Genomic DNA, 26,023 nt, shown 5'->3' with positions numbered 1-26,023 from the left:
TTCAAGAGCAGCACAAGTTCATTTTCAGTAAAGATCACATCTTAATTAATGTCAATGAGACTCTTTCTAACAGAAATTTTTACTTCTGAAAAATGCTCCAACGTAGTAGTAGTGGCATGTGATGCAAGAAAGCAAGTGTATGAGCTTATGCAGCATCAGCCAAAAAAAAAAAATCACACCATTCCCTCCAAATGCCTGTCCAGTTCCTCCTTAAATTTATTCAACCTATCAACTTCCACAACGACAGATGGAAGTTTGTTCCAGCAATTAACCACCCGCTGGCTAAAGGCAAATTTCCGCATATCTATTCTACATCTGTCCTTTCTTAATTTGAATTTATGCCCCCTTAGGTTCGTAATCTGAACAAGTGGAAGGATCCCATCAGAATTCATCATGCTGAACCCATTCAAGGCCTTATACACCTCAATCAGATCACCGTGCAGGTGCCTAGTCTCCAGCCACTGCAATTTGCAGAACTTAAGCCTCTCTTGATAAGTGGATCCCTTCATTTCCCTCACCAATCTTGTTGCCCTTCTCTGTACACACTCAAGTAAATCTACATCCTTCCTAAAATGAGGCCTCCAGACCTGTACTCAAGGCATGGCCTGACCATTGCCTTATACAGAGGGATAATCACCTCCTTTTCCCTGCTAGCAAAATTCCTATATATCATTGACAAAACCCCATGACCTGCCCTGGCAGCCTGTCTGCATTGCTCAGAAAACTTCATATCTGCCTGTACAATTACTCCCAGGTCTTTCATTTTCTACTGCCTTCAGTGTAGTACCACACAGTTGGTACGTTTCTCTGGGGTTACTTCTACCCATATGCAGTACTTTGCATTTGTCAAGGTTAAACTTCAGTTGCCACTTCTTAGCTCATCTACCCAAATTATCTAGATCCTGTTGCAGTAGCACACTGCCATTACTGTCATTAACAACCCTGCCAACCTTTGTATCATCTGCAAACTTCGACATTAAGCCTTATATACCTTCATCAATATCATTGATAAATATACAAAACAACAGTGGACCTAACACCGAACCCTGTGGGACCCCACTAATAACATTAGTCCAAGAAGAGCAGCACCCATTGATTACCACCCTCTGTCTTTTCCCACTTAACCATCCTTTTATCCATTGTAGCAACTTACCCTTAATACCATTCTGCTCCAATTTGTACAATTGTCTTCCATGCGCAACAGTGTCAAAAGCTTTCCTGAAATCCAAATATATGATATCAAAATTATTTTTTGCATCCAGTTCCTTTGTAACCACATCATAATATCCTATCAAATTTGTCAGACAAGACTTTCCCTTAACAAACCCATGCTGTGTCTGAATTATTGCTGCAGTCTTGTCTAGATGATCCTGCAATGCATCTTTAACCAGTGATTCCATTATTTTACCAGGAACAGAAGTTAAACTAACTGGTCTGTAATTACTCGTGTCACCCTTCGATCCCCCTTTGTGAATTGGGGATACATTTGCACATATCCAGTCCGTGGGAACCTCCCCTGAGTCCAAGGACGCTCTCATAATTATGGCTAACGGTTTGCTTAGTTGCTTTGCTGCCTCCTTTAATATAACTGGATAGATCCCATCCACCCTAGGTGCTTTTCTTATGTTTAACTTCAACAATTTCTCTTCCACTTTGCTCTCAGTTATTACAAAATCATTAAGTATCCTGCTACAATTTGATAACCTTCTGTCATTTTCAAACCTTAATAATTCCTCACGTGTGAATGTAGATGCAAAATACTCATTCAGTTTGTTTGCTATCTTAGCAGGATCATCAACAGTCGAACCATCGATGTCAAGTGGACCAATCAGATTCATCCCCTTCCTTTTAGAGTTTATATAAGTAAAGAAATCCTTGCTGTTTTTCTTAGCATCTTTTGCCAAGGATTTCTCGTAATCTGCCTTCGCCTGCCAAACCTCCTTTGTGACCTGATTACAGACTAATTTATATCTGCCATAGGCTTCTGAGTCGCTTGATAATTTATATGCATCCCATGCATTTTTCTTCTCTGTTACGAGTGTCATTAGTTCATTTGACAACCATTTAGGCCTAAACCTTGAACAATATTTCTTAATAGGTATGAAACTTTTAGTAGCTTCCACGATTAATTCCTTGAATGCTTCCCACTTAGAATTTACTGTTGGTAACATCGTCAGTTGATCCCACTGTACAGAATTTAAAAACTGTCGGAGACCACTGTACTCGCCTTTACGGAAGCAAAAACCCTTTCCTTTACCCCCGGTGGTAATTAAATCTTTAAGTAAATCCCACGTCAGTACACTGTGATCACTGCCACCTAGTGGTTCTTTTATCTGCAAATTCCTAATACATGAATGATCACTGCTGATAACCAGATCAAGAGTATTACTTTCTCTGGTTGCCTCTCGAACATGCTGCTGTAAAAAACAATCATCCAATAAATCCACAAAAGTCTGACTAGTGTGTGAGTGACCAACCCACAAGTTCCAGTCAATATCTGGGAAGTTAAAATCCCCCATTATAAGACATTCCGATTTACTAGCCCACTCTATTTCTCTGTACAATTGTTCATTGTACTCATTCTCATTCAAGTCATTAGGCCTATAACACACTCCTACTCTTATTTTTGCTTTTGCAGTGCTTATGTCACACCAAGTATAGGGCAGTGGACACACACTTTACATGATGCTTTTTAGCAGTTTTTCATTCCACATTTGAATTCATAGCTTTGAAAAGGATGCTACATGCTGTTTACAAAAATGTATACCTATTCTATCTGAAATGACAAATGTGTTAGTTCATTTTTGTTTCCCCTCTCAGAAATGCTTACTTCTATGAGTTGTGTGTGTGTGTGTGTGTGTGTGTGTGTGTGTGTGTGTGTGTGTGTGTGTGTGTGTGTGTGTGTGTGTGTGTGTGTGTGTGTGTGTGTGTGTGTGTGTGTGTGTGTGTTACATCTGTAATTGAGGTGAGATAGGCTAAAACTGAACATCTGCAGTAATTACTCTCTGATAAGTTCTGTTGTTTATAAAAAAATTAATTGCCTAATTTGTAGGATATACTGCAGAAGAATAAAAATGCTCTTTTGGCTTGCATGCCATTTGTTGGGGGGAGGCAAGCTCTTAAATTGAATAAATAAGAATTATATAATAGAGTTACTCAGCAGTTCACATTTAGAAACAACTGCAGTGTGGACTTTGCTTTTGCCAGTATCTATCGTTAAATTTATGTGTTTGTCATAGGCTGATTTATTTTTTATATTCCTCTTGGGTGATATGATCATGCTGCATTTAAAATGGATGATGTTGTTGTTTTTCAAATTATTTGTGTAAAAGTTTTCTCTCACATTTTCTAAATTATTGTATTTTTAAAACAAGGCTTGCTCTTCTTGAAATTGGTGAATAGTGTGGGGAGTTTAGCCCCCAAACTCTCCTTGGTTATGCTACTGGTGGTAAAAATTTTTAAACATTCATCAAGGAATAAAAATTTACATAGATTATCCAGTAAGTTTTATATTTTTGTTTGTTTTTTTTTTTTACTCTCCCTTTAATCTTGTTTATTTTATTTTTTTTAATAGATGAATATCCTATTGAGTCATGGTCAGAATTTGTTGCCATGACAGTATATCAGCCACAAAAAAGCACAGCTTATATTTTGCACATAATACTACTCCAAATGAAATTAAAAATCATGTTCTGCTTGGATATTTTTTATGAATATTTTCCTTGAGAACACAGCCATAAAATGTGAAGAAAGTGAAACAGTTATGAAGTCAGAAATATTCACCGTAATTCCCAACATTATGCTACCAGAAGTCATTGAGGAAAGGCTGCAGTGGCAGAAGAATGAGTTCAGTTGCAGTTGAAATTCTGTTTCTTTCTGCAGTTTACATGTTTATAGTTACTCCTTCATTAAATAAAAAGAAATGTCATGTATCAAATAAGCACACCAGCCAATAAAATTTCATGAAAAAATGATTGTCAGGCCTCTTCAGTCTGATAGACAGATGGGCAGAGTAATTGCTTGAGTAGCATCACCTAATCAGATTTTATCAAGCATTCCAGATTTTAGGATATGGGCTCTCATACTGTATAATTATCAATAGATTATAAATATCAATAAACTTTATTCAAAATCTTTTATTAGTAGTAGTAGTGGAATATGATTCAAAAAAGCAAGCTTATACAGCATCAGCCAAAAAAAAACCGTGTTATTTTTATTTTGGTTTTTATTTGATTGTTTATTCATTTTTCCAGGTATGTATTACTAAACTTTGTTCTTTGTTGTGAATTAAATTCCAGCCCTAAATTATGTCCATGGAAAGCAAAAAAGCACCGCTCAAAAGAAACTTTATTTCTTTAGAATAAAAGATACAAATTTTGGATCGTTTTAAAAAAGAGGAAAAGATATCATGCGTTGCAAAAGGTTTTAATTTAAATGAAGCAACACTCAGGACCATAAAGAAAAATGAACAGAAAATTATGACTGCTGTTGCTACAGGATCTTTAATTTCTGCAAATATGACAGCTCTTCCCCGAGCACCAATAATTGAGAAAATGGAAAGGCACTCACCATTTAAAAGAAAATGGAGAATCTTCTGTTAACCCGGAGTTTGTTGCCATTAAAGGTTGGTTTGAGCGATTTAAAAACCGTGTCTTGATACATAACATAAGAATTCAAAGGGAAAGTGCATCAGCTGATAATGAAGCTGCCAAGAAGTATGCAGAGGAATTTCAAAAAATTATTGAAGAGCACGGATACACACTACATCAAGTTTTCAATGCCGATGAGACAGGCCTTTGGTGGAAAAAAATGCCCAACAGAACGTTTATATCAAAAAAAGAGAAAACTGTACCAGGTTTTAAGGCATCAAAAGATCGTGTAACATTACTTGTGTGCAGTAACGCATCAGGAGATTACACGATAAAACCTATGTTGGTTTATAGATCTTCTAATCCTCGTGTAATGAAAGGTTTAAATAAAAATGCATTACCGGTATATTGGAAAGCAAATAAAAAAGCTTGGGTAACTACCGATTTGTTTAAAGAATGGTTTCTAAGTTGTTTTGTGCCAGATGTAAAGTATTTAATGCGGAAAAATCTAGATTTCAAAGTTTTATTACTATTGGATAATATGCCAGGCCATCCAAAAGGTTTAAGTCATCCAAACGTTGAAGTAATGTTTCTGCCACCTAATAAAACTTCTTTAATTCAGCCATTGGATCAAGGTTTATATCTACCTTTAAAGCTCATTTACATCAGAAAATTGTTAAAATGGATTTTGGAAAAAATTGATTCTGAATCTATTGAAGTGATGGAGGCATGGAAACATTTTTCAGTTGTGGACTCTATCAGAATCATAGTTTTATTGCTCAGAGATGTAAAGCTGTCAACATTAAATGAGTGTTGAAAAAATCTATGGCCAGAGTCAGTTCAGTCAGGAAATATGGTCGAACTGGCAGAAAATGGAATTGTTGCAATAGTAGAACTTGCTAAGTCGGTAAGAGGGGAAGGTTTTGATGATATGACTACTGAAGACGTTCAGGAATTACTGGTAAAACAAAGAGGCTGGCGAAGAGGATTTGGTGGAAGTGGCATCGGAGGTAAACCAAATCAATTCAGAAGATGATAGCACAGATGAAAATTCTGAAGTTCCAAATTTTACACTAAAAGGCATACAAGAAGGCATAAACTTAGCCGGGCAATTAGAATCTTATTTTTTGAATGCAGATCCTTTGACTGAAAGGAGCACAAAGTTCAAAAGGAGCTTCAAAAATGTTTAGCTCCATACCATGAAATTTGCATAGATCTATCAAGCAAGAGCAAACAGATTACTGATTTTTAAAGAGAGCAGAAGATACGTGAAATCAAGATGCTGCAGAAAAAAGTTCAGAAGGTGGAGATATTCAGCAACAGAGAAAACATTCTTGTTTGATTGAGCTTATCAGCAATCAAACATATGTTTCACAGTTTGTAAGGTAAAACGTTTGTTCAGTTATTACTATTTAAGTTACTACTATTATAAAAATGAAATTAAAATATTAAGTTATTACTATTATAAAAATTTAGTTTCCAATAGTTATAAAAAAAAAACATGGTATATTTTTGTTAGAGTTTGGAATGTAATCTCCCTTTTTGTACTGGTTCTTAGTCCTGGAGAACACGGTTTCGCATTACATGAGATTTTGGAGGAACCAAACAACCATGTTATACGAGGGTTACCTGTATATCAAAACTCCATGACTTGCTCTGGCAGCCCGTCTGCACTGCTCAGGGAACTTTATATCTGGAACTTCATATCTTCTTCATAAGGAATAGTCAATCTTTGTTGACTATTCCTTACTGGAGGGAACCTGGGGTGAATTTGAATGTGACTAGATGGTTTCGAGGATGCCCTCTGTCTATGCTGAGTGATTGGAGGGTATGGGATGTGTGGGACCTAGAATCCTGTGCCTATAGTGTCGGGTAACAGTCAACTTCTGTAAGTTGCCATCGATGTCCCGGATTTCAGAGACTGCTGGGAATCATTGGGGGTACAAGTAAATACATGGGTTGTGTTAGGGTAGCTAAGAAAAAGAACAGGTGCATGTATACTTGCGCGTATACCAATGCTAGGAGTTTAGTAAATAAATTTGATGAATTTGAGGTATTGCTCAAAACATCAAAGGCATATATTGTGGGAATTTCAGAGACGTGGTGTCACACAGATATAAGGAATACAGAACTGGAATTTGGGGAGTACACCGTCTACAGAAAGGATAGACAGGATAGGAAGGGAGGAGTGGTTATGCTATTAGTTAAGAAATGCATAAAATCCAAGGAAGTGAAGCCAGTCGACATTGCTGGACAGTGCAGTGTCGAGTCAGTTTGGTGTGATATAAGCATTGGGAGATCAAAATTGAGAGTAGGAGTGTGCTATAGGCCTAATGACTCTGATGAGTATAATAAGAAATTGTACAGGGAAATACAGTGGGCCAGTAAATTAGAGAGTCTTATAATGGGAGATTTTAATTTCCCAGATATTGACTTGAATTTGGGGGCTGGTCACTCACACACTAGCAAAGCTTTTGTGGATTTATTGGATGATTGTTTTCTACATCAGCATGTTCGGGAGGCAACTAGAGGGAGTAATAATCTTGATTTGATTATCAGTAGTGATTCTTCATGCATTAAGAATCTGCAAGTAAATGAACCACTAGGTGGCAGTGATCACAGTGTGCTGAAGTGGGAGTTACTCAAAGAGGTAACTACCATCGGGTAAAGGGAATGGCTATTGCTTTTGTAAAGGCGACTACGATGGACTGAGACAGTATTTAAATTCTATACAGTGGGACCAACTGATGATGTTACCAACAGCAAATTCAAAATGGGAAGCATTCAAAGAACTTATCTTGGAAGCTACTAGGGTTTACATACCAACTAAGAAATATTGTTCAAGGTTCAGGCCTAAGTGGATGTCAGATGAACTAATGAGACATATGGCAGAGAAGAAAAATGCATGGGATACATACAAATTAACACGTAAAACAGAAGCCTATGATAAATACAAGTTGATCTGTAACCGTTACAAAAGAGGTTAGGCAGGCGAAGGCAGATTACGAGAAATCTTTGGCAAGGGATGCAAAGAAAAACAGCAAAGAGTTCTTTACCTATGTGAACTCTAGAAGAAAGGGGATGAATCATATTGGTCCACTTGATATCGATGGGTCAACTGTAGATGATCCTGCTCAGGTAGCTAACAAACAAAATGAATATTTTTCATCGACATTCACACATGAGGAATTATTCAGCGAGGGGAATGCCAGAGGTGTATTCAACTCTGACAGTAAGCTAGAGAATCTTGTAATAACTGAGAGTAAAGTGGAGGAGAAATTGTTGAAGGTAAACACAAGAAAGGCACCTGGGGTGGATGGGATCTATCCAGTTATATTAAAGGAGGCAGCAAAGGAAGTAAGCAAACCCTTAGCCATAATTATGAGAGCTTCCTTGGACTCAGGGGAAGTACCCATGGACTGGAGATGTGCAAATGTGACCCCCAATTCACAAAGGAGGATCAAAGGGCGACACAAGTAATTATAGACCTGTTAGTTTAACTTCTGTTCCCGGAAAATTAATGGAGGCACTGGTTAAAGAAGCACTGCAGGATCATCTAGACAAGACTTCAGTTATAGCTCATACACAGCATGGTTTTGTTAAGGGGAAGTCTTGCCTGACCAATTTGATTGGATACTATGATGCAGTCACAAAAGAACTGGATGCAGGGAATAATTTTGATATTATATACTTGGATCTTAGAAAGGCTTTTGATACTGTTGCGCATGGAAGACTGCTGCACAAATTGGAGCAGTGTGGCATTGGAGGCAAATTGCTGCTATGGATAAAGGGATGGTTGAGGGGGAGATGACAGAGAGTGGTAATCAATGGACACTGCTCATCGTGGACTAATGTTATTAGTGGAGTCCCTCAGGGTTCAATATTGGGTCCATTATTGTTTTCTGTATTTATAAATGATATTGATGATGGTATATCAAGCTTAATGTCCAAGTTTGCAGATGATACGAAGGTTGGCAGGGTTGTCAAGGACACTACTGACACTATGCTACTGCAACAGGATCTGGACAGGTTGAGCAGATGGGCTGAGAGGTGGCAAATGAAGTTTAACATTGACAAATGTAAAGTACTACATATGGGAAACAGCAACCCCAGAGCAACGTATCAACTCTGTGGTACTACATTGACAGTGGTAGAGAATGAAAGGGACCTGGGGGTGGTTGTGCAGGCAGATATGAAGCAGCGCAGACGGGCTGCAAGAGTAGCTCATGGTGTATTGTCGATGATATATATAGGAATTTTTCTAGCAGGGATAAGGAGGTGATTATTCCCTTGTATAAGGCAATGGTCAGGCCACACCTAGAGTACTGTATACAGGTCTGGAGGCCTCATTTCAAGAAGGATGTAGAGATGCTGGAACGAGTACAGAGAAGGGCAACAAGATTGGTGAATGGAACAAAGGGGTGCTCTTACGAAGAAAGCTTAAGTTTTGCAAATTACAGTGTCTGGAGACTAGGCACTAGCGAGGTGATCTGATAGAGGTGTATAAAGCCTTGAATGGTTTGAGCATGCTCAATGCTGATGGGATTCTTCCTCTAGCTCAGAATAATCACCTGAGAGGGCATAAATTCAAATTGAGGAAAGACAGATGTAGGATGGACGTGAGGAAATTTGCCTTTAGCCAGAGGGTGGTTGGTTGGTGGAACAGACTTCCATCCCTTGTCGTGGAAGTTGATAGCCTAAATAAGTTTAAAGCTCAGCTTTACAGGTATTTCGAACGAACAGAGGGGTGAAGTGAAAGTGGTTATTTTTTATTTATTTATTTATCTATTTTTTTTTTTTTTTTTTTTTTGGCTGATGCTGCCTAAGCTTGCTTTTTTGTATCAAATGCCTCTACTAATGCTAATGCATCTGAGCATCTGGTAGGGTAGGAAGCGATCTGATAAGTGGAGGCGTGAGTGAAGAGGGAAATTGTTGGGGTGGCTCTTAAATGGGTAGGTAGAATCCTCCAGCCACAGATATCCCCGAATGAAGGAGATGTGATGAGACTGGTCAGCATCTTTATTGTGATTAACAGTCTTTCTTCAGTTGAGAGAGGGTAGCCTGGGAATTCCCAGGAGCAGGGCCATTTCAGTTGTATGGGCTTGGAGTGGTATCCTGTGTTTGTGGGTTACCCACTCGAAGAGCCAGTACTCTGCTGCCCAGATGGGTTTTGTGTTCATGGGTGCTGACACCCAGATTTCTGCTGCATAAAGTAGTGGGTGAGGTATATAATGGTCCTGACATATTTTGTTGCTGTAACCTTGTCTGAGATGTAATGCAGGTGCTGCTTTGCTCTCCATTTCAGGTGCACTGCCCGCCTGATGAGTTTGTCAATGTGATGGTTAAATCTCAGCTTTGTTTCAAAAACCACCCCCAAATCTAAATGATATGAAACAGGAAGTATGGATACTTTATTAATCTTTGTTGAGATGGTTGTGGGCTCTTTCTTCAAGGAGTAGAGCATGCACTCAGACTTTGCTGGGTTGATATTAAGGCCAAATTGTTTGAGTGAGCCATATTAGTACGAGGAGCACACTTAATTTCCTCTGTGATCATATTTGGAGTCTGCATTTGTTTGGATGATGGTCAGTATTTTTAAATCGTCAGCATAAGAAAGTATATCTTGTCTCTGGATTATTAAATGGCAGATAAGAGGAGGCTGGAGAGGACTCCCCTTTGTGGTACTCCTGTAGATATTTGCTTACTATAGATTTTTATCAGAATTATGGAGTATGATTGTATGGTTCTGAAGCAATCATAGGAGGGCAAGTACTTGAAAGGCATCAAATGCTGCTTCAATGTCGAGGTAGGTTATGAGGAGTTCTTTCCTCTCAAAAGCTGCAGTGATGCTCTGGGTGATGGCATGGAGATTGGTAATGGTGGACCTGTTTGGTAGTGATGAATGAATTTGTGGGGGAGCATCTGGAAGTATGTGAGCTGTTAGAGTTGACAGGAGGGTCCTTTCTAGTAGTTTCAGCAGACAGGTGCATTTGGTTAGTACTGCATTAAAGATGCTAACAAGGGGCTGGATGATATATGGACTCAGACATCTGAGCATGACCTGGGGTATTCTATCTGCACCCACACCTGTAGAGGGTATGGTTAAATTCAAGTCTGCTAAGATTTGGCGTTTAGATATAGTTATGGATGTCAGCAAGTCTTGTCTACTACGATTAAATATGTGGTCGAAATTATTGTTGTATGCTGCAATGTCTTCAAATTGGGTAATGAAGTCAATCCATCTCTGTGGATCAAGTTGTTCTGGGAAACTAGTGGTTTCTTCTGTGTAAGGTGCCTTTCCAGCTGTTAGCAACCATTTAGAATAGCTCTTGATGGACTGGGGTTTTTGGCGATTGAAAATGGCTCATGCTCTTGAAAGGACTGTCTTATCATTAATTTCTCCAGATTGCTTCCATTGCTTATGAAGTTGCTGTTTTAATTGAAAGTTGAAGTTTAGATGTGGGGTCCACCATGCCCTAGAGTGGGAGTGATTATGACTGTCTTTGAGGCCACGTATTGAGCTACCGTGATAATCCATTTAGTTAACAGGTCGGTCGCTAGTATGGTATCACATGACTCAAGGACATATCAGCAGCATCTCTCATCCCATGGTATGAGAGATGCTGCTGTGATGCATTTGGAAACATCAAGATATTTTGAGCTAAATTGGGATCGATGATTCCAGTTGTATCAGGATTGGGTTGTGGTCTGAGTTAAAGTAACCATCTTGAGGAGTCTCAAGTGTACATGGTATTGATGTGAGGATCAGGTCAAGTTGGTTTGTACCCCTTGTGGGGGGTCCTCATTGGCTGTAGTTAGGCCTGCCACGCTTAGCTGTGATAGGAGCATTTTTTTCATATGATCCAGACATGGAAGGAGGTTGAAGTCTCCACAGACAATTTTCATTGGTGAGTTGTGTGGAGGTGGTGAAGGATCCAGTTGGACACCTCTTGTATTGTTTTCTTTGTAGACTTCAATGGAAGTGCTTTCTCATAGTCGACTTTCATCCATCTTACCCCATCAGTGGTTTTGTTATATATGTAAGGAGGTTGAATCTCCACAGACAATTTTTCTCTTGTACTGCTCAATTAAACTCAAATTCACCTGTCATCCATTTTGGCATTTTACTTTTATGGGATTGGACCATTGGTGGGAATGCGTTTGTGGATTCGAGGATAAATCCTTTGAATATTTCCTATGACATATTTGTATGTGACAGCATACACTAGGCTCTCCAATTAACCAGGTGTTGTTGGTGGAGTCAGGACACCTGACAGACGACCCTTGAAAGTTCCTGTGTTAACTAGGTGTTGTTGGTGGAGTCAGGACACCTGACTTGAAAGTTCCTGTGTTAACCATTAATCAACATTAAAAATTTGCCATTGACTCAACATCGTGTTACCGTGATCCGACTTGAAGAAAATTCTTTCCACTTTCAAGTAATTCTTGATCAGAAGCATCACTCCCTCACCCTACTGTCCCACCCTCCCTGTCTCTCCTGAATACAGTATTCACCAAAATGAAATTCATATTGTATTGCTGAGTGGCACTCTGTCTCAGTAAGTCTATTACAGGCATTAATTGGCCTGATTGAAAGCCCAAACTCATTTATTTTGTTTATAATGTTCCTGGCATTACTGTATAGATGAATTAAGTTTTGTGCTATATTGCTTTTGACAACCTTGATTCACCCAGTAAAGTTACTTAGCCCATATATTCTTATGTTGTAGCAGTCAGGTTACTTTTGACAAGAGCCAGTATGTGTGATAGACATGCCATTTAATTGTATGTAATGCTGTGTAATGAATTTGTATATGTTTATTATTTCTGATTACGATGATAATGTATGTTTTTTTTTTTTTTTTTAGTGTATGTTATTGAAAACTGTCACTATTTTATTTTGTTTTGTTTTAAGGCTAATCATCCTGCTGGTCAGTGGAATATAGAAGAAATCACATGGTATGTTGGTTCTGAAGCAAAACGTTCACCACCAACAAAGTAAGCATAGTTTAATATGAATTCTCTTTTGAAAGTATGTGTAATAATAATAAATATGTTATCAGAATAAACATCATTTAGCTAAGTAAATATTTCAATCTTTAACCCAGCGATGGTAGTGAGGATCATCTGATAGGTGGCCCTTTGAAAGGAACATACCAGCATTAACAGTTAGTCAGTAGTTAAAAATTTGAAATTTTTAACCACTGACTAACTGTTAATGGTTAAACTGACTAACTGTTAATGGTTAGTCAATGGTTAAAAATTTGAAATTTTTGATCATTGACTAACTTAATTGAAGGAAATTTTTTACCTTCCTAAAATATAGCCAAACTTTTACTATAGTAGTTTTCGAAGTGATTTTTTATGGTTTTCTTACAGAAAATTGTGCATGAATAGTTTAATAAACATCTAGTCTTACCTTAGTTGTTTTTGAAAAATTTATTATTGTTTTCACATACTGAAGACAGGAACCTGAAACCCGGTATTCTATCCAGATGGCTACTCTGCAGGAAGTGAGATAGATAGTTTCAAATTTTGTGTGCTGTGAAGTGTATCAAATTTGAAATAAACCTGAAAACTGAAGTAACTAATAGTATTGACTTCAATATACATATTTTTTTTGTTTATGTTTTGTTTTTTAATATTTATGTATGCAATAAGCAAAAATATGCACATAAACATAATTGAAATTTTTGCGCACTTAATGGTCTTTTAAACTGAAAAGTGGAAGATAATAAGAGACTGTTTCTATTTTATGTATAAAACATTTTTGCTATTTTTATTTTTTATTTTATTTATTAAATTAATTTAATTTATTTAATTTAATTTATTATATTTATTTTTTTTTCCTAAAAGAGTTGTAAAACACATATGTTTTAAAATTTAATTTAATTTAAAGTTTTAATAAAAATTTAAAATTTTTATTAAAACTTAAAGCAAAAATAAGTATTGCAAAAATCATTATCCATTTACTGGGTGCACTGGTAATAAATTTCCACCAAAGTGACTTAAATTTGAAAATAAACATATCTGTTAAAGTGATGTTGATGTGAATTTTAGTATTTCTTTATTATTGGTCTGACTTTTAATCTGTGTCATTAATTCTTTGTTATAAAAGAAGTTTTGCCATAAAATGTAATCAAAGGAAAGCACTCCAAGAATTCAAAATTAGCACCATCTGTATGTCATTACCTTTTATCTGAAGCAAGTGAATGGAAATGCTCCTTAACATCAGAGGTTTTTATGTCTGCAGTGTACAGTCATTTTTTGACATTTTTTTTCTTTTGAGTTGTTTTGTTTGCTGACAGTGAAGATAATGCCTAAATGTGGGTTTTAAAAAACATGTTATGAAAAATTGCACATGTGAAGCTTCTTGGGGAGGGGGAGTATTGTAAAAAATTAATCAAAAATATATGTTTTTAATATAAAAAATGGATTTTTCACCGTTGTGTTCATAAAAAAATGGAAATTAAGATGCCATTATAAAAAGTGAACAGTTTTTAATTATTTCATGCCTTAATTCCAAGCATAAGTTGTGGAAAAAAGTCCAGCATATACCTGCTAATGTTATGCATTAGAAGGGTTGGACTGCTGCTTTTCATATGCCCTTACTGTAAAGGGTTAAGGAAAGATGAAATACTGGCAGTGTTGAAGCATAATTAAAAATAACCCAAAACATTTTTCTATAAATTTAAAGAAAGTTCAGCCCCCTGTCAGGTTACCCTCCGCTATTTTTGGTTCACTTTGTAGATGCTACTATCACTACCTGGTTAAGTAGAGTGTAGTCTCAGTATAATGCTAATGTAAGGACTAACTTTAATGCAGTTACAGAGATGAGCATCGGTAAATATGATTTCAATAATGACAAAAGAATTCTTTTTGTTCTTGGGTTTTAGGCACATCAGACCACCTTATGCCATATATATTATATCTGTAAATTGCATGAGTTCTGTGATCAATTTGTTTTATGAAAAACTCAAGTTTCTGGGAGAATAAACCATGCTACCCTTGCCTCAGACCAACTAACTTAGCCATGTGGTGAAAAAGGCTCATAAAAAATGTCTTTCAACTGACTAAACACGAGGTAAAACCAAAAATTTAATATGATAAATAATATATGTAGGTTTAAATAAAATTCTAAAGTAGAATAAAAGCATAAAAATATAAAATAAAATATGAAATAGTTAACTTCTGAGTTGATTGAGTAGCAGTGGCTTTAATAAATCAGCTCTATCAAAAATATTGCATTAAGAATCTGTAGATAAAAGAACCAGTAGGTGGCAGTGATCACAGTGTACGATGTGGGATTTACTTAATGTAACTACCATCAAGGGTAAAGGGAAGGGTTTTTGCTTTTGTAAAGGAGACTATGGTGGGGCCAACAAATGTTATTACCAACAACAAATTTTAAATGGGAAACATTCAGGTAAATAATCATAGAAGCTACTAGGCTTTTCATACCAACAAGAAATACTGTTCAAGGCTCTGACCTAAATGAATGTTAGATGAACTGTTGAGACAGATGGCAGAGAAGAAAAATACATGGGATGCATAAAAAATATCAGATGATACAGAAGCCTATGGTAGATATAAACTAGTCTGAAATCAAGTGACAAAGAAGGTTAGGAAAGCCAAGGCAGATAATGACAATTCTATGGCAAAGAAAACCAAGAAAAGTAGCCAAGTAGTAGAAGAAAGGGGTGAATACATTGGTCCACTTATGTCAATAGATTAACTGTTGATGAACCTGCTCAGGTTATTAACAGGCTCAATTATGTTATTTACACATGCAGAATTCATTAGGGAGGCAGTCTGAAATCAAGTGACAAAGAAGGTTAGGAAAGCCAAGGCAGATAATGACAATTCTATGGCAAAGAAAACCAAGAAAAGTAGCCAAGTAGTAGAAGAAAGGGGTAAATACATTGGTCCACTTATGTCAATAGATTAACTGTTGATGAACCTGCTCAGGTTATTAACAGGCTCAATTATGTTATTTACACATGCAGAATTCATTAGGGAGGCAGTCTGAAATCAAGTGACAAAGAAGGTTAGGAAAGCCAAGGCAGATAATGACAATTCTATGGCAAAGAAAACCAAGAAAAGTAGCCAAGTAGTAGAAGAAAGGGGTAAATACATTGGTCCACTTATGTCAATAGATTAACTGTTGATGAACCTGCTCAGGTTATTAACAGGCTCAATTATGTTATTTACACATGCAGAATTCATTAGGGAGGCAGAATCCAGAAGTTTTTCAAGCTGTAACAGGGATCTGAATTATTTTCTAATAACTGAGAAGAAGTTGGAAGAGAAATTGTTGAAGTTAAACGTAAAAAAGCACCTGGAGTGGATAAAATTTTTCCACTCATCTTGTCTGAACCATCTGATTGGATACTGTGGTGCAGTAACAAAGGAACTGGATGCAAAAAATAATTTTGATATCATATACAGTCAGTCCTCATATAGCACGATAGTTGTGTTCCTAGAAACCCTTATGCAATGCAAAATTGTGCAATATAAACAACAGGCCCTATGGGAAAAATAGGGTTAGGTGCCGACCACCCAAGATTGAACACACATTTGTAACCAAAACATTACGAAACACAATAAATAATCGTAATAAAATATTGCTAATGCTTTTGCTTCTATCGTAAGCAAACTTGTTTTTTGTTTGATTTTCTATCCAAACAGATGAAAGCTGTTCCATCTCTTTCAATTCTTTGTGTCTTAATCTAATGGATTTAAATTACACTTTGAGTTGTTCCTGCTATGAAAGTTGTTTTTATTTTCTCTGCATTCTTTGTAATTCTTGGCGTTGCCTCATTTAGGTCTGTAGCACGTGCAATATCACATGGTCTTTCATTTTGCTCAAAGTGTTTCACAATTTCATATTTTTTCTCTATCGACAGAGGCGGACTGACCATAAGCCTTACCGGGGGGAACCCCGGTGGGCCGGAGGCCGGTATGATTTTGGCCATAAACCATAGTATGAGGCCACTATAAATTTTCCCGGGTAAGAATTTTTGACCCAGTCTGCCTCTGTTTATTACTATTGCTTTTCTTTTTCTCTCTGAATCTGCAATGTCTTCACCAGAACGCTTCCTTTTCACACCTTTTAAGTATTTTACTCATTTTTAGGGAATAAAGCACAATTACAAAATGAGGAGGCGCGCTTGATACACATAAACAAAGCTGCGCACGTGTAGCAACCGAATAAACAACACCGTAAAGGCAGAGATATACTATTAACACCTCACATTTTACTAAAGCACATTTCTAGAGGTTACTACCATAAAACAATAAAAATTTCCAGTTGCGTTTCTGCTAGTGGAATCTGTTATAAACTGGTAGTAAACTTGATAATCATTTGCGATTATACTGATTGCTGGAATTGTGTTGGTTTTTACGTTATTATGGTGAAATGTGTTTCCCGTTCACTGATATAAAAAAACATAAATACATTTTCAGAATCTGCTCTTCATTCCTATCGTGTTGGGGTGATTCTGTGTTCGGTTGGGATGATTCTGCGTTCGACTGCCATTTCTTGTAAACACAAAGGCGAATCATGCATAAGCGAATTCGGTTCGTGTTATATAAGATATCATTCCCTATTTATAAATTGTGTATGATCGAATTCATGTAGTGCAAACACGTGTTATACGAGGCCTGATGGTACTTGGATTTCAGGAGAGCTTTTGATGGCCTTGCACATAAAAGACTGGTGTACAAACTGGAGCAATGTAGCATTAAGTTCAAGTTACAGCTCTGGATAAAGGAATGGTTAAGTGGAAGAAGACAGAGAGTAGTCATCAATGGACACTTTGGACTAATGTTATTAGTAGAGTCTGCCAGGGCTCTGTGCTGGGCCCATCGTTATTTTCAGTATTTATTAATGACATTGATGAAGGTATATCAGTCTTAACATGTAAGTTTGCAGATGGTACATAGGTTGGCAGGATGGTTAATGACAGTAATCAAGGTAAGGTACTGCAACAGGATCTCGAAAATTTAGGCTGATGGGCTGAGATGTGGCAATTGAAGTTTATCATTGACAAATGCAAGGTACTGCATATGGGTAGCAATAATCCTAGATTAACCTAACAACTGTGTGGTACTACCCTCAGCATTGTGGAAAATGGAAAAAACCTGGGGGTAATTGTCAGTCAGTTATGAGGTTTTTGAGCAGTGCAGACAAGCTGCCAAGACAGCTCATGAGGTTTTTTTCAATTATATACAGGAACTTTGCTAGCAGGAATAAGGAGATAATTATCCCTTTGTATAAGGCAGTGGTCAGGCTATGTCTTGAATACTGCATACAGATATGAAGGCTTCATTTTAGGAAGGTTGTAGAACTGGTGGAATGGGTGCAGAGAAGGGAAATGAGAATGGTGATGGGAAGAAAAGGATACTCCTACCAAGAAAAGTCAGTTCTGCAAATTACTGCATCTGGAGCTAGGAATCTTCGAAGGAAGCAAGAAAGCAAGCTTATTATATCATTCAGCCAAAAAAAAAAAAAAAAAAAAAACTCCTTCTCATTTCACCCATCAATTGGAAGTTTGTTCCAGCAATCAACTACCCGCACAACTAAAAGCAAATTTCTGCACATCTATTCGACAACTGCCTTTCCTCAATTTCAGTGTATGCCCCCTTAGGTTTTATAATCTGAGCAAGGGGAAGAATCCCATCAGCATTGAGCCTGCTCAATTCATTCAAAGCCTTATACACCTCAATCAGATCACCTCACAGGTGCCTAGTCTCCAGATGCTGCAATTTGTAGAACTTAAGCCTTTCTTTGTACGAGCACCACCCCTTTGTTACCCTTCTCTGTACGCAGTACTCAAGGTGGCGCCTCCGTAGCCAAGTAGGCAGGAGCAGCAGTGTGTAGCACATGCTTCTTGATTAGACCGGGGTTCGAGCCCGTGACCACCAAATACGGAGGATGCGGGAAGGTCAGGGAATGACCATCGCATATCCCCGGAGCAATATGGCCTTAGTTGCTAATGCTCCTAAAAACCAAATAACAAACAAACAAAGTACTAAAAGTGTGGCCTGACCATTGCCTTATACAACGGGAAAACACCTCCTTATCCCTGCTAGCAAAATTCTTGTATATCATTGACAAAACCCCATTACCTACTCTGGCAGCCTGTCTGCACTGCTCAGAAAAATTCATATCTGACTGCACAATTACCTCCAGGTCTCTATGTTGATGGTGTTTATCTTCTTGCTGAGACTACACACATGAGGGGATATAAATTGAGATTGAGGAAGGATGGTTGCAGGATAGATGTGTGAAGTTTGCCTTCAGCCAGTGGGTGGTTGATTGTTGGAATAAACTTCCAAATGTTGTTGTGGAAATGTGTAGTTTAATAAATTCAACAAAGAACTAGACAAATTCTTAGAGAAGGATGAATGGATAGGTGAGGTGGATAGGTTTTTTTTTTTTTGTTTTGTTTTTTGGCAGATGCTCTATAAGCTTGTTTTCTTGCATCATTTGCTATACTACTAATACTAATACTGATGTACTAAATGGGTGAGTGAACATTCTTTAGTCAAAACTTCATTGTATACCTCATCTTTGAAGAGGATTGCATAGTATTTTAACATGGGAGAAAATTTTATGCAAGAAAGCAAAAAAAAATTTTTTTTTTTTTTTTTTTTTTTTTTTCTCCCATGAATTTTGGTAAAAGATGACTTCAGGGCTGGTGACACCGGAGGATCCACAAATTTAAAAATTGCTTTGGAATTAGGTATTTGTCTATAATTGGTGAAAGACATGCTGATAACTGATACTGCTAGCATTTAACCTTTTAGTGTCAATTTTTAAAATGATTTTTCAATTAAGTTGTCATTTCAATAAGTGTTAACCCGAACAAATTTATAATGCTTATATAATTTTCGAAAGTTTTATCAAAGAAACCTTTAAGTAATTTGTAAAACTAAAGATTCTGCACCTGATCACAAAACCCGAGAAGAGTGAGACACTCGTGCTTTGTGCACATTCGACTGGAAACTGCAAGCTATGTTTGTGGGGATGGAAAAATCAAAGAAAGCACAGCCTTTCAAAAACAACTCACCTTGTGCTGTACAAGAGTGGCATAAAAAAAGTTTTGGGAAATGGGGAGTTATTTACCAAATGGCTTCCTCCTGAATTTGTTCCAGTTTTTGAAAAACATTTAAAAGGAATAAGAATGCCCCAATAAACTTTGCTAATTTTTGGCAGTGCACAGTGAAGGTCATTTGGATGTAGACATATTGCAAAGTGACAGTAGTAATGCAGTGTTTCTTCTTTCTTTATTAACTGCACACTTCAAGTGTAATGAGTGAAACAAAATGTGATTCAGGCAATAAAATTATACATATAGCATGTAAAAATCTTCTTGCTCATGTAGTAATGCAAAATGAAGATAAATGTTTTCTCTCCCCGAATCCTAGAATTCTATTTTATCCAAGCTTATTGATCCTTGTGGAAAAACTGAATAGTTTTTTAAAAGAGTTATAAACTGGGTTTGGTGAAGCCCAGGATAGCAAAGAACTGATATCACTTGCTGACTTTATAAACTGAGTGAACTAAGAAGGTGAAAATAAGTCCGAAAAAGGTTACTGTTGAATTAATGATGAAATGATTTTGAATTAGAGATGGAAAGAGAAATTATAAAAGCATCCTACAAGATGAAGAAAAGGAGCATGAAAGAGCCATTCATATGAATTTCTTGGAGATTAGAGATGCTCCTATATTCTTAATGCATATTGAATGGGCTATAGAAATGAATACCAGATCCTACTTTCATGTCAGCTCTATGAATGTGCTTTTGAGAACAGATTAAGTGACGTAAAACAAAAAAAACTGATTTCTTTATTAAAAAGTGAATAATATATTGTGTAATATGTTCTGAATAATAAATATCTATGAAGCTTAATATTTTATGTACATAAAATGTATTTTCATTTTATAATCATGCTAAGCCATTTCTGTTATTTAAACACACCAGGGCATTAATTACTTCAGGTTACTGGGATTATGCTGTACAGTCAGTCCTCGTATAACACGTGTTTACTCCACTTGAATTTGATCATGCACAATTTATAAATAGGGGAATGATGTCGTATATAACACAACCGAATTTGCTTATGCATGATTCAGGAATCACCCCAACTGAACACAATACAATAGGAATGAAGAGAAGATTCTGAAAATTTATTCTGAGTGAAGATTTCAGTGAAGGGGAAACACATTTAACCTAATAACCTAAAAACCCACAGAATTCCAGCTATTGATATTATCGCAAATGCAATTAGATAGTGTTTACTACCTGTTTATAACAGATTCCACTAGCAAGAATGCCCAATAAACTGGAAAGTGCAAATTGTTTTTATTGTTTTATGGTTAGTGACCTCCAGAAATGTGCTTTAGTTATATGCTTCTGCCTTTACTGCATTGTTTATTCAGTTGCTACACGCACGCTGCTTTGTTTATGTGTATCAAGCATGCCCCTCATTTTTTGTTCTTTTTATACTGTAATTGTGCTTTATTCCCTAAAAATGATTAAAATCTGGAAAAAAAGGGTGAAAAGGAAGCATCCCGGTGAAGATACTACAGATTCAGAGAGAAAAAGGAAAGCAATCTATTGATAGAGGAAAAATACAAAATTGCGAACATATAATACAGGCCTAAATGAGGCAATGCTGAGAACAATTAGAAAGAGTGAAGAGAAAATAAAAGCAACTTTCATAGCAGGAACAACTCAAAATATAGCAAAATCTATTAGATCACAACACAAAGAATTGGAAAAGATGGAATGTCTGTTATCTGTTTAGATAAAAGATCAAACAAAGAACAAGTTTGCTTATGATAGAAGCAAAAACATTAGCAATATTTTATTACGTAATAATTGTAATAAAGTACTTGCAAATTTTATTATTACACAAATACTTAACGATTATTTATTGCGTTTGGTAATGTTTTCGTTACAAATGTGTATTCGATCTTTGGTGATCGGTACCTAACCCTATTTTTCCCATAAGGCCTGTTATTTATATTGCACGATTTTCCATTACTTGCGAGTTTCTAGGAACACAACTACTGTGATATACGAGGACTGACTATATTTATAATATTAAATATTAATATCAGTATCATGTAACAACCATTATTAATAGTAATGCAGAGTTTTACAACTCTGCATTACTAGTATTCAATGTGCAGCCGTCATTCCTCTTGGGTAAGGCATATATATCACCACAAGAGACATCTTAATGATTTTAGCCAATAAAATGGAGGGAATCCCAAAAATTTATGAACAATTTCGATATTATTCTTGTCACCTTTTTTGTCTACAACCTTAATGACTTTAGTTTTCTCTTTGTTGCCATCTTGAACAGTGAAAAAGAGAGAAAACTGAAACCATATCAGATCCAGCACCCCGTTACCTGATGATATATTCTACAAGTATGAGAAAGCGATAGGAAAAATGCCACCCTTCTTTATCCTTAAACCTTCAGAAAAGTTTACATGTCTACTCTGTAATCAAAACCAAAACAGGCTTAATAGAAGTGATCAGTATTACTAATGCAAATTGCAATGATCCATTTTGCAAAATCATGTGATTTCCTGTACATATGTATATGAGAACATTGAACACAACACTCATCTGCCAGAAAAGTTCATTCTGAACAGACAGAATTTTCACTAGAGTGGATGTGAAAATCTCGTTAATTGATGCAATGAACGTGTTTTTTCAATGACTCGCTGTTCTCTGCCCACTTCTACTTCAGTTTATTCAAGAAACCTTTGTGGCTGACCTAATTTTGCTAGACCAATCACAGAAATATCAACTTGTCAAGAATTGCATTAAATGAAGTTTGAGTTGACAAGAATTTTAAAACATTATTTCTATGGAGGAATAGTGCTTAAAAATTTATTTTCGTCTTGTAAGATGCTTTGAACTCCAACTTCCCTCTGACTGGGAAGTACTTGGAATTCAAGGGATTGATAAACTTGGCCTATTGAATTTCAAGTTATCAGAGTATGCTGTATTGTAAAATTGAGCTGTGCAAATTGCTCGATTTTGCACAAATTGAGTATCAAAAGTAACTGGCAAAAGAGATGAAGTAGTATCTCTCAGTGGGTTCATAGAATATCCAGTTATTTTTCATTATATTTTACAAATGTTTGACTCTTTAATTGTGCTTAGCCTGAAGAAGAGGAAAAGATAATATGTACCTTTACCTTTTCTTCCAAAAGATATTAGGATCTTTTCATTTTTGCTTTCCAAAATCTTATTAAAGCTAGGAATGCAATGCAGTGCAAAGAATGAGCAAATATAAATTTAAAAACATGTAAATTGCAACCAATTGAATAATTTTTTTTTTTTTTTTTTTTTTTACTGTTGCCTTTCTAGGTGGTGCTTTACATTTATTGATCGAAACACTCCAGTAAAAAGGTGAGCTTATGTTCTATACTTTTTGCCAAATTTTTAAATTTATTTGTAGGTCCTTCAGGCTGTCACGGACATTCTCTCGGGTATATCAAGCTGGGCTTGCTACCTGGGAGTCTAAAACACTGATGGAATTGATATTTGGGTGACACTCAAGTCAAGTGGACCAAATTTTGGCGATGTCTGGTCAGTCTGTGACATCCAAATCCTCTGCTTGCATCTTCACAATTGTGGGACTGTTAGTAACTCTGGGTATACCTCTGTGTATATCCAGAGTTACTAATATAGCACCTAGTATACTAAAGGTAACCCAGGTGCAAACCAATGTAAGCAAAGATCTAGGTGTGGTGCACACACCACATGGAGGAATGCCATCCCTCTGTGTTAGGCAGTAATAAGTGGTAGATGACCCTCATCAACCAGTGCAAACCACCACTTTGCTTATTGGAGGCTTGAAGTATTTAGGTTCCATAGTAAAGCTCCAGCAACCCCTTCCCCCACACTCTTCCATCGTATACAGTATGATTGATGTCTTTTAAGTTTATGACGGACATCATGGTGAGATCCAATCTCTTCCTTACATTTCAAGGGTACAGCTCTAAATTTACTTGGCCGAACCTGTGGGAGGCTTCCGGATCAGCAAGTGTGTACTCTCTCTCTCTCTCTCTCTCTCTCTCGCTCTCGCTCTCTCTCTCTCTCTCTATGTTGCTAGAGTCTAAGTAGTGTGTATGTGGGAGGCTTTGTCCAGGCTTTATGTCAAGGAGCTGGGTATATTCTTGCTGTGTGTGTGTACAGGGCCACCACAAGTGGGTAGGCAAGGTAAGCGTTGCTTACGGTCAGCGGGAGGGGACGTTCAGGAGGGTGCCAAAAAAATTTTCACATATACAAGTCGGACCTCTGTTTAATGAACTTTTTTATAAAGAAATCTGATATTTAGCGATTTTTTCTTTTTTTAAAAAAAATTCCCCTGGATAATTACACTTGTGATAGTTTCAGTTGAATGAAGAAAATTTCCATATAACAAACAGATTACGAGAGAATTTACTGGGAAAGCATTGTTCGCACCTATTGAATCAATTAGTGCTGCTGCTAAGCACGAATTAAGAGCCAAAGGGATTACCATTCTTCAACTTAGTGTTACTCTTAAAACCTGTCCAACCGCTTGTCCCACATATCCAGAAGTCGCACTGGTCATCTGATTGGTTTTATACAATCAGATGATCAACGCAACTTCCATCGTTTACCAGTATTCACCACAGCAGGCAAATAATTCATTTGAAATAAATACAATACATGAATTTGCAGGGACATTAATTTGCTTATCCAGATCTGTGTTTCTTATTTATATTTTGCAGTTATAAAAATCTTCTTTTTCTTCAAGTTCTCTGCCCTCAGGCAGGTTCAGGGCTTCATTGATGCCGTTCTTCTCTATCTTCTGCTATACTTTTTAATTCCTGCATAATTTCCTCTTACTGTCCAATCCATCATTTAAATTTTTCTTCTCCCAACATTTCTCTTCCCACACATCTACCCCTCAATCCCTTTCCTCAGCATGCTTTCTCTTTTCAATACATATTCTATAAAGTTATTTTGTCTCCTTCTTAATTCTTTACAAGCATTCTTTCTCCGCAAAATCTCATTCTCACTCTCTCTGCCCATTTCACCATTTCCATTCTCTTCCACATCCACATATCAAAAGCTTCTAGGCATCTAATCTCCTCTTGCTCAGTGTCCGTGTCTCGGAGCCATATAATACAACAGTCCATATTAAAGTTTTCATCATTTGCTTTCTTAATTCCTCCTTGAAATTTCTTCTCAATAGTTCTTTTCTATTACTAAATGTTTCTTTCCCGTTGCAATTCTTGTTTTTATTTCTTCCAGGCTTTTTCAAATTTCTGTCATTATGCTTCCCAATTATCTGTATCTGTCGACCTGTTCCAATATTACTCTATCTAATGTTGTATTGATTCTTCTTTCTGGCCACTTTGAAATTAACATTACTTTGGTTTTATTGCCTTTAATCTTCATATTTTACTCCTTTATTGTGCTGTTCAAGATGTCCAAGGAGCTCTGTAATTCTTCATTATTAGCAATCAATATCTAGCCATCTGCAAATCTTGTTGTCTTTATCTTCCCCTTCCTACTTTTACACCTCCTTTCTGCTCTTCTTTGAACTCTTTCATCAGTGCTTCTGCGTATAAATCAAATAGTACAGGGGACATGGAACATCCTTGCCTTACACCCCTACCAATGGGAAATCACGGAAAATAGAACAGAGAAGCAGTCCAAAAAATTTTCGATTTGGCTAATAATATGACTGCTATCACTGGCATTGCCGCTTCGCTTCCAGAAGTAAGTACTGTAAGGAAGAGATTGAAAAGACATCATTTCAGTTATGAACGTAGAGAAGAAGCTATTCAGGATCTGCAACGAAATTTTAAAATTAATATTTTCTTTCAGATTATGGACAACAATTTTTTTGTTAACTGAAAAGTTTAGGAATATGAAAGAACATGTAGAAATATTTAAAATATTTTATAATATAATAATGTTTCTAAATTTAAAAAAAAATTTTAATATAACAATTTCTTAAATCTTTGCAAACATTTACGTAATAAATTAAGTGATATTGATCATAACATGTATACAATATTACTCCATTTGAAGTGTTACAATATATTTTTAAAAATAATTTTACAGATACTTTTCAAATATAGCAGTTGTATTAAAAATGTATGCAAATGACGGGAACAAAGGGGTGCTCTTACCAAGAAAGGCTTAAGTTCTGTAAATTGCAGCTTCTGGAGACAAAGCTCCTGTGAGGTGATCTGATTGAGGTGTATAAGGTGCCTTGAATGGGTTGAGCAGGCTCAGTGTTGATGGGATTCTTCCTCTTGCTCAGATTATGCACTTGCGAGAGCATAAATTCAAATTGAAGAAAGGCAGTTGTTCAGAAATTTGCATTTAGCCAGCGAGTGGTTGAATGCGGAACAAACTTCC

At 36.6% G+C, this 26,023-nt stretch overlaps 1 protein-coding gene across 6 annotated transcripts in view; it reads left to right on the top strand.

The window, feature by feature from the left end:
• Window positions 1-26,023, top strand: part of RhoGAP15B (RhoGAP_ARAP and RA_ARAPs domain-containing protein RhoGAP15B) — a 228,669-nt gene that overhangs the window by 188,034 nt on the left and 14,612 nt on the right. For 5 of the 6 annotated variants that reach the window (XM_090388206.1, XM_090388203.1, XM_090388207.1 and 2 more), the window contains exons 17-18: window positions 12,505-12,587; window positions 22,988-23,029. In XM_090388206.1, coding sequence (XP_090244332.1) covers window positions 12,505-12,587; window positions 22,988-23,029 — 125 coding nt within the window. Of the gene's footprint in view, window positions 1-12,504; window positions 12,588-14,485; window positions 14,598-22,987; window positions 23,030-26,023 lie in introns of those variants that run through there. The other variant, XM_090388209.1, reaches the window with a different exon arrangement.

This window comes from Mastigoproctus giganteus, chromosome 2 (genome assembly GCF_048544385.1).
Source record: "Mastigoproctus giganteus isolate SK-2022 chromosome 2, ASM4854438v1, whole genome shotgun sequence".
Classification (NCBI taxonomy): Eukaryota; Metazoa; Arthropoda; class Arachnida; order Uropygi; family Thelyphonidae; genus Mastigoproctus; species Mastigoproctus giganteus.
The sequence above is the reverse complement of the archived record's forward strand: the minus strand, read 5'-3'. Positions and strand labels throughout refer to the sequence as shown.